Source organism: Tenrec ecaudatus, chromosome 4 (genome assembly GCF_050624435.1).
Source record: "Tenrec ecaudatus isolate mTenEca1 chromosome 4, mTenEca1.hap1, whole genome shotgun sequence".
Classification (NCBI taxonomy): domain Eukaryota; kingdom Metazoa; phylum Chordata; class Mammalia; order Afrosoricida; family Tenrecidae; genus Tenrec; species Tenrec ecaudatus.
The window spans coordinates 20253887-20263998 of NC_134533.1; the positions used below are offsets into that span (position 1 = coordinate 20253887).

The following is a 10112-nucleotide window of genomic DNA, read 5'->3' on the forward strand; positions in this document are numbered from 1 at the left end:
GCAGGGGGGAAAATCAGATAACAACTCAAAATTAAATTTTATTTACTAACAGGGGTTCATGCATGCAGAGACATATACACACAAGAAAATGATAATTCTGAAATAGTTATTATACTTTATTTTCATTTTTTATGTAAAATCGATTTTGGTAATCCCCAGAAATGAAATTTTCATTGGAAAATCCATTCAAGTCAGTTCCAACCCATTGTGAATTTATGGAGTACAGCAAGAAACATTGCCCAGGCTGTTCCATCCTCACAATTATTCCTCTGTTGGAGCCCATTGTTGCAGTCACTGTGTCAGTCCATTTCATTGAGGGCCTTCCTCTTTTCCCCTGCCCCTCTACTTTACCAACCATGATGTCCTTTTCCAGGGACTTAGTTCTCCTGATAACATGTCCAAAGTATATAAGACACGTCTCACCATCTTGGCTTCTAAGGAAAACTTTGGCTATTCTTTATCCAAGACAGATTCGATTCTATCAGTGGTTCATGGCACTTTCAATAGTCTTTGTCAAATTGAGAGGCAAGTGGTGGAGAGATTCAAATAGATGTGCTAATTTAATTTTTCCAAATGGTTTCATTTTGATTTAGTTTCTCAATAGACTTGTAATTTAAATAATTGGCATAAATATGGCAAACAATAAAGAAATGAAATGTGATGGAGAGATTGAATAAAACATTACAATAACATAATATACTACTTTTCTTTTACTGTTACAATCAGTAGCTTTCCTTGTTGTTGAATCTTTAAAATCATTATTTTACTAGAAAAAGAAAATAAATGCAATTTTTTGGTCCAATAGCCTACTTCCATCAAGTTGATTCTGAATCAGCATAACATCATAGAACAAAGCAGACTTCCTTCCTAGGGTTTCCAAGACTAGATCTTCATAAGAGCAGACAGTGGTTTCTTTCTTTCCCTTTCAGAGAAGCTGATGGGTATGAATATCTGACAATATATAACCACTTAGCTACTAGAAATCCTCTTGTCCAATAGGGCAGTTTCAAAGCCCACTCTTGACCTGTATCTTCTTGGCCTTCTGTCTCTAAATTTTGCGATTTTTTTTTTCACCTAGAATGAACTTTTGGTTGATCAACCTGTGCTGTCTGTGAGAAGACTATAGAGATCAATACAACTGACATATCTCAAGAATAGCATATAAATTTAAAATCAGTGTTTCTCATCTTCCTGTTAAACTTGTCTTACTTTTCAAAAAAATAACCTATTACCTTAACAGTAACCTTTATTTGGGCTGATTTCTGAGCACAAAGAACAAAATCCACAGACATATAATGGTAAGACATACAGATAATATTTTGTAGAATTACAGCAGAATATAATCTTAATCTGTTATGTTGTTCATTGATTTTTAAATGACTCCTTCCCCCAACAGTGTAGAACACATCAAAAAGAATGGATGGAGAGAATTGCTCTTCCTTAACGGAATTCCAGCTCTTGGGAATTTCTAATAACCCCAAGGTCAAGGTGGTCATATTCACCGTGTTTCTGGGTGTGTATCTGATTATTCTTGTGGCGAATCTTGGAATGATCACTTTGATTAGAATGGATGCCCAGCTTCAGACACCCATGTACTTTTTCCTCAGCCACCTCTCTTTCTGTGACATCTGCTACTCCTCAGCAATTGGACCCAAGATGCTAGTGGACCTCTTTGCTAAAAAACAAACAATTCCATTCATTGGCTGTATTCTGCAATTCTACACCTTCTGCATGTTTGCAGATTTTGAGTGTCTCCTGCTGGCAGTGATGGCCTTTGATCGGTACAAGGCCATCAGCGACCCCTTGCTCTACACAGTCAACATGTCCAACACGTTCTGCTCCATGCTCATGGCAGGGGTTTACCTGGTTGGGATAGTTGATGCTTTGATACATACATCTTTAGCTTTCCGCTTATGTTACTGTGGGTCAAATGAGATTAATCACTTCTTCTGCGATTTGCCTCCACTTTTACTCCTTTCCTGCTCAGATATCCAAGTCAATGAGCTTTTACTATTCACGATATATGGTTTCATTGAGCTGAGTACTATTTCAGGGGTTCTTGTGTCTTATTGCTATATCATAATATCGGTCTTAAAGATTCGCTCTACTGAGGGAAGATTTAAAGTGTTCTCCACCTGCACCTCCCACTTAACTGTTGTTGCAATTTTCCAAGGAACCGTGCTCTTTATGTATTTCAGGCCAAGTTCATCCTACTCTCTAGATCAGGACAAAGTGACCTCATTGTTTTATACCCTTGTCATTCCCATGTTAAATCCTCTGATTTACAGTCTGCGCAATAAAGATGTGAAAGCGGCCCTGGAAAAACTGAAAAATAAGTGCCAATTGAAGTAATTGCATACATACATAAACAGTCATTTCCTTCAAGTTCCATGAACCCAACTCTATGTCCAATGGTTTGAAGTTGAATTAGTGCCACAGAGACTGTAAATATTTATAGACACCCTAGCTTAAACTTTCAGAAAGAGTGGTTGGTGGGTTTGAACCATCAACTTTGTACTGAACACTCCATAGCTTATCCAATTGTGTCATCAAAATTATTTTAAAGTGACATGGCACCACACAATGGATCCCAAACACATCAATTACCTGAGCTTTTATACAAATTTTCAACTCTAACAATAATAAGTAGTTTCAGGTTTGCTATAATTTTAAAAATATTTCTTCAACTTAAACATGATCATTTTAATAATGGAAAATATTCTGGTTTTAATGTGCAAAATTTTATTTGTTCATTATTTTTTCATGCATTAACTGAAATATTCCAGGAGCTATTGAACACATATCTTGTGTCTCTTGTACTTCTTAGTGCTTCAAATATTATGGTCTATCTAGTAGCTTCTGGACTAGTAAATTCTATAGTCTATTGTAAATCACAAACTTCTAATGCATAATAATTTAAATAAGTCATCATAAACTATAAAATATGTTAAATGAATAAAGCAAGGGACTCTTAGCCTAAAGCATAATATCTGAATCTACTGTAGAAAGAAGAATAACTTCTTTGCTCTGGGGTTGTGTAATTGGTGAAATTAATGGTGAGTAGAGAAGCCAGCTAGGGTAAAGCATAATATTCTAGCAAGGGATCACAAAGATGGTGTGACTGTGCCTTTTTATAGGAAACAAAATCCAAAAATAATAGATGTTAAAGAGAAAAATAGAAAGACCTTCTAAAGTTTATCCTTGTGCTATCGCTCTCAACCCTTCCTCTAGGGATATTACTCTCCCTTCGCCATTCTCACCCCACATCAGTCCTGCATATATTCCCCTATTCTTAGTCCATAAGCTATCTTCTCCTCAAAACATCATTTTACCTATCTCTCTATGAATAGTGTGCTGCTGTACCCTGAGATGGGAGAAAGATGGGGCTTTTACTCCAGTAAAGAATTAATGGCATGAACCCACAGGGGCAGTTTTATCCTGTCCTCTAGGGTGGCTAAGAACCTGCACCGACATGAGGACCTTGAGTTTGTCTGTCTCTTCCTACCCTGAGCTATGGGCATTCTGTGAGGAGGATGATGAGTGTCTGTCTCTGTTGACACAGCATCTGCCATGTGTTCATGACACAGAGGGGAAAACAAACGCATCATTGTGCTTGGTAACATTTTCTGAGTGATGTGTACATGTTGTTCAACACAAAGTACACTAAGAGCTTAGAATATGCCATATTTATCTATATATAGATATCCTTGTTAGAAACATCACAATACTTCTTTTGTTGCTGTTATTGGATATATCCACAAGGACATAAATATTAATCCCCAAATTATTAGATATTAAAGCACAAAAGAAGAATATTGGTTAAGCCCATCCTTATACTGTAATCCTTAACTCTACCCTCTCATTCTTTAGAAATATTTCCCTTTCTTTCCTCTCCTGAATAAATTCAGTCCTGCATCAATTCCCTTAGGCTTGGATTCTAAACCACCTTCTTCTCAAGGCATCATTTTACTTATCGCTCTGTTAATAAACCATTGCCTGTACTCTGGTATTATTAGCATTCTGTGATGAAGATGACGACAACATCATCTTTGTAATAATAGGCACCTACAAAGTTGTCATGACAGATAAGTAGGTATGTAAATATCAACATATTGATATCATAGTTTGAGAGATGTTGACATGTTAGTAAAAAATAACTAAGGGGATTCTTCATGAATTTATTCTTGTTTTAGTTTCTATTGTTCATATGATTGTGGTGATTAAATGCAATCCACCTATAAAGGTATTTATATAAATTATTTGGGAACTAAAGAACATTTATTTGGCTTTTAGTGATTTTTTGCCTGCTTTTATTTAGTTCTGTTTTAATTTTTGATGTCTAAACAAACAAGAAATTTATTCAGAGACCAGGGATATTTCCCTATATGCAAAGCACTTTAAAAGATGGTTAATTATCCATTACACATTTAGCAGATAGAAGCCAGACAATGGCATAGGCAATATAGCTGCAATCACAAGTTTCCTTTTATGAAAACATTTCTGAGTCCTAGTAAATCCCAATAACTCTTATGCTTTCCCATACGGCATCTTTGTGAAAAATTATAACATATTGGTGATAAATAGGTAGCATATACATTTTTAAGGTATGTGGGGAAGTGTAGGGAAATGTTTGATTTTTAGGCAAATGGGACAGGACCACCACCTTCCACATTTCAAGGACCATGGGAAATGTTGCTGGCTCAACTATTGGAACTGAAGAAGCAGAAGCTATCTTGTCTCTCCACCTAAGATAAAATGGACACTTTCTCTCCTGCTCCCAGACAAGGTTGCAGAAGCAGCAATCTGTAAATGTAACAGTGATTTCATGTTCCCAACCTTGTCTTCCCCTCCAGTCTCTGAGCAGCCTGACTGATATGCTGATGCTCCTTTGTATACTCTTAAACAATTATTAACTGTCCCTTTGGGTAAACCTGGCATGTGTTGCTGGGTAAGTGGAAGAAGAGTATTTAAATCTGCCTTGAAAAAAGTTGAGGGCTGAGGTAATTAATTGTGCTAACCTGGCCAATAAACACATGTCAGGTCAATTGAAGGGCAGAGGGATAAATGGCTCAGGAATGCTTGCCTTTCTAGTTCCCGGGTCTCTTGCTTTCGGATTGTCAGACCAGGGTGCAACTGTTTTAGCCAGTCCCCTGCTTCAGCTGGCAAGGCGAACTTCCTGCAAGACATCCCTGAGGAGAAGCCACATGGACCTACCCCTTGCAGCCCTGGGTGCTGGACCAGCCCTGTGGAGAATCCTGCCAGCACTGAGATGCTTACACATTCAGTGATTTGACTTTCCTCCTACAGTTGGCATCGTTGCATGTGTTTTGTGAGATGGAGGAGGACTTTGTGGATTGGTGTTGGACTTGTGGGCTTGGGCAGCACTGGGTTGGGATGTTCTCTTGATGTGCACTTACCCTTTATGTAAAACTCTCTCTTATACATATGAATTTCTGTGGATTTGTTTCTCTAATGTACCCAGACTAACACAGGGGTTTTGAAGTGTCTATGCTCTAGAGTCCCCTGAGACTCAAGTTTTGTCCATTTTCCCTTCTCTTTTCAAATGATGCCCCTCTCAAACCCATTAGATTTGTAAGAGAAGAGACAGACTCTGTATTGTCTTAAAGGGAAGAATTATTTGGGGGAAAGTTTTAGAGTTTCTTTTATTCCACAATATCACCTTGATTAGTATAAACTTTTATTATCAATGTATGTGATCTACACAATGCCATGAGAGTGTGCTTTACGTATATCTGTGACAAAATTTTTGGTACTGTCTTCTGTGAATTTTCTCTAGCTCACAATGTATATGCATATCATCTAATTAACTAATCTTTATTCCACATGACAGTTACACATTGCACCATCAGAAGCCTGATCTAATTTCTGCAATGGCCTCTATAACCACTTCTACTTGTTCTGAACAAAGCACACTGAGTTTTTAAGCCAGGTAGGAATTAATTGTAATGACAATAAATAGAAGCACAGAATAAATGGAACAATTTTATAAATTGCAGCTATTCCTGCCTGCATATTTTCTGGGAATTCTTTTAAGAATGTTATGCTTCTAAGTAGTACCTTGGTCAGATGGCCTGAATGTATTTTCCACTTCTTATTGGGATTCTACAGAAATGGAGAAAACATAAATTGACCTAACCTTCCAATCCTGTTGACCATCCTTCCTGTTATCTTCCGTTTGCTCTATTTGATACCACACACTTCTCACACTCAACCTTGGCAAATATCATTGTCCAAATATGATATAAACACAACCAAACTCACTGCCATTTAGTCAATGTTGACTCATGTTGATTGAGATAGTTAAAGTTTATTGTGCCCATATGGCCTATGACCACATGTGGGATTAATTCAAAGGCGGAGACATAAATGGCTCAGCAAGCCTCATCTTTCTTGTCTCTTGCTCTATGTTCATTGGACCACTGGGCTGCTTCCTTCCTTATTATGTGCCTTAATTTGCAAGCTACACTACTTATGGGACACCTAACCCACGGATTGTGTTGCTGTAATTTGAGTTTCCTTCAAGATCTGCTTTGACACACTACTGGAATATACATCTCTTGATCTGGGGACTTCCAGACCCTTTCATCTGGCTGATTGTTGATGACCTGCCTAGCAGTTTGCTGCCTGTGGCCAGATAGCCTGAATTTCTCTACAGAGGATACCTGGCTGCCCTCAAGACTTGAAGGACTACCAGTGTATTAGCTGTCCATGGAAGTGAGTTGCACTGAGCCATTTGTACTGCTTTATACATTAGTTAACTTTATTTCATGTTATCTATCTATATAAATATATATTAAATTATTGCTGTCCTGGTTTTGTTTCTCTGGAGAATCCTGTCTAACATAGTGATCATATGGGTCAGGGTAGAATTGTACCTGTCAGTTTCTGAAACCATAACTCTTGACTGGACAATAAAAGTCCCTCTTTCTCCCACAGAACAGCTGATGGTTTCAAACAGTTGACTTTACAGTAAGCAAGTAGTGTTCCATATTTTGTATGCATGATTCTAAATCTATACAAAACCAAAATAATCAAACAAAAAAGGAAAACAAACCCATTTTGATTGAATCCATTTCAACTCACGGCAGGCCCTACATGTCACAGAAAAAAATTCTGTAGGGCAGCATTATCTATTTCTGTATTGTATGGTGGCTTCATAACTCCAACCTTTAGTGTAGTAGTTAAGCACAAACAATATGTAACACTGAGGTATCTATATAAGATCATACTGCTATAATATGCATTTGATATTTTCAACACAGGGTTATCTAATTTTCTGCACATATAAGTAAAAAGTAAGTATATATGCATATCATAACTAACACCTGCATATCTAAAATAAAACAATTGACTGTATTCAGTAAGTATAGTTCTCATATTTACTGTGAAGTGACAATTGCCATACCAGCAGGAAAAAACTATATACCCCACTATTACTGGTCCAATATATGCCCATGTTTCGAAAACAAAAAAACCCTCTATGTTAACAACCAAGAGAAATAAGTGAACAACAGTCATAAGATATGCAAAATAGGAGGGTTCTGGAAAGATAGAGACTAAGTAACACACACCAGAGAGAACCTGCGGCAATCAGCACAGGAGAGCCACGGAGAGGAAAACCACATTCTGCAAGGAGGAGTATCATAAAAATAAGCAGACATAGATCCACTAGGTTGTGAAGAGCTATGAGCTTTTGGTTTACCACTGCAGAGGCTGGCTGGAGCAAAGCTTTAACCTCAGCATAGTAGCTGCCAGTGCTAGGCTACTTTGGCTGTTCTACAGCTGCCATCATTTTTGGGCACAGGTAAACCCCGAGCCCCAGGGTCAGGCCCTCAGAGCAACTCTATTTCTTTACTTTTGTTTCCCTCTCTTTCCACAACAGTCACGGTAGTCTCGGGTTTTTTCATTTTTCCATCCCCCACCTTTTCCTTATCTTTCCATTCACATGGCACTGCTGGCTTCCAGTGCACCCCCCTACACCAAAGGACCCCTGCCTGCCTTCCACCCAACAGGGGGACCCCCAACCCCCTGTCTGTGGCTACACCCCAAGCAACTGGAGGATCTCCCACAGCCTTCCAAAACCCAGAATGTGGCTGGTGAAACTCACCCTCCAAGAAGCTGGGGAAACCCTCCATAGCTCTCTAAGAGACTGGGGGAACTCCCACCCACCTTTGTGGTACTCCACTCAGCTGGGTGAACCCCTGTCAACCTTCCCCAACAATCTAAGTAGCTAGGGAAACCCTTTCCCACCATTCAGAGTTCTACATGTGGAGGAGGTAGCTTCCACCCACATCCTGCAGTGCTTCACATGGCCTAAGTCAGATCTGCCAGCCCTCCCCAGTGCTCAACACAGCTGTAGGAACCTCTGCCCAACTTCTGTAGTGATTATTTTGACTAGAGAAATTTTTCCTGCTTTTCTTGGTGATCTACACCAAAGGGGGCACCTAACTTGCTTTCCTAGGCACTCCCATTGAAACTGGCACTACTGCACAGCCTCTCAGGTGTTCCAAGGAGCCATGGGCCATACAACCAGGGGTACATGTGAGATCATTCAACTCAGCACCTTCCACACAGGCCTACAGTCACCTTACCAGCATTATATGAGGCCCATCTAACTTGCCCTACAAATAACAGAATGCCATTTGGCTAGGGATGGAATGAAACCCTAGTGTGGTAAATTGGTAGCCCACGCTCCCAGCACAGTTAGCTGTAGACAGTCAACAGAAGCATTCCTATGAAGTTTCACAAAGAGAAAGACCAGTGCTCTTTGACTCTCTAGAAATGGTGCCAAGCTCCTCTAAAATGACACACAAATGGCAAACAGCCCCAACAACCTCAATGTGAAACCAGGAGAAATAAGAGACAGTGTTGGAAGAAGTCCGGAACCTAAAAACATGCATAGAAGAAGCAGACGTGGATCTGCCACAGAAGGAAATCTTCAGTATGTTGCTTGGAGCAATACAGGATGTGAGGGAAGCAATAGAGAAAAAAGATGAAATGATATGGGAGATAAAGGTCATGCACCAAAGGGAAATACAAGACCTTAGGAATGAGATAACAAAAGCCAGTAACAAATTCACATAATTTGCCAACATACTTAATAAGGCAGAAAATCACACAAGTGAATGAGAGGATAACCTGGCAGATTTAATAAAAGTTAAAGACAGTCAAAAACGATAACCAGAGAAGCAGAAGAAACCTGAGAATCATGTCTGATGCTATGAATAGTAACAAAATTGGATTAATTTGACAATCAGAACAGGACACAATGAAGAAATCAAGGACAAAAAGCGAGAGAAGTCCTAGAGGAAAATGTCCCCAGGTAACCATTGAGAGGGCAGAAAGAACACCAGCTAGACTGAATCCCAAGAAAAAGTCACCAAGGCATATAGCAGTTAAATCATCCAAATTTGAGGAAAAGGAGAAAATCATAAGAGCAAGTAGGGAAAAAAACAACAAAAAAACACTCACCTATAAAGGTATCCAAATAAGAATATGCTCAGACCTATCAGTGGACGCTATGAGGAAGAGGAGAGAGTAGAGCAACATATCCTGAAAATTGAAGGAAACTAATGCAAACACAAAATAATCTATCCAGCCAAATGATCTATAAGAGTCTTCCCAGACAAGGAAAAACTCAAAGAATACATTAGAAGAAATCCAGTCCTACAAACAATCCTTGCAGACCCAGTATGATCAGAAGAGCAACACTCACAGACCACAAGTAAGAGATTACCACATAGAACAACTCCACTCAGAGGGAAAGAAAGGGAAAATAGTCTCCAAGGTAATATTGGTTTAATGGTGGAAACCAGGCAGGAATGAACCCACCCCCCCAATCCCCGCACATACATGCTTATCACACTGATAAGAAAGGGGGGTAGGAAAACATACAACACAAAAGGTACAGATGACATCACAGGGTCAACATATGGACATAGTAACCCTGAATATCAATAAACTGAACTCAGGAATTAAAAGGAAGGGGCTAGAGAACATAACCTGTGAAATTGTTGTTTACAGGAGACACATCTCATGATTATGACAACAATAGGCTGAAAACCAAAGACTGGAGAACAAATTTCCAAGGA

At 39.0% G+C, this 10112-nt stretch overlaps 1 protein-coding gene across 1 annotated transcript; it reads left to right on the plus strand.

Moving 5' to 3' along the window:
- The first annotated feature begins 1416 nt into the window (after positions 1 to 1416).
- Positions 1417 to 2352, plus strand: LOC142446477 (olfactory receptor 5W2-like). The gene has a single exon (XM_075548226.1). The coding sequence runs from the start codon at positions 1417 to 1419 to the stop codon at positions 2350 to 2352; it is 936 nt and encodes a 311-aa protein (XP_075404341.1).
- Positions 2353 to 10112: the final 7760 nt, after the last annotated feature.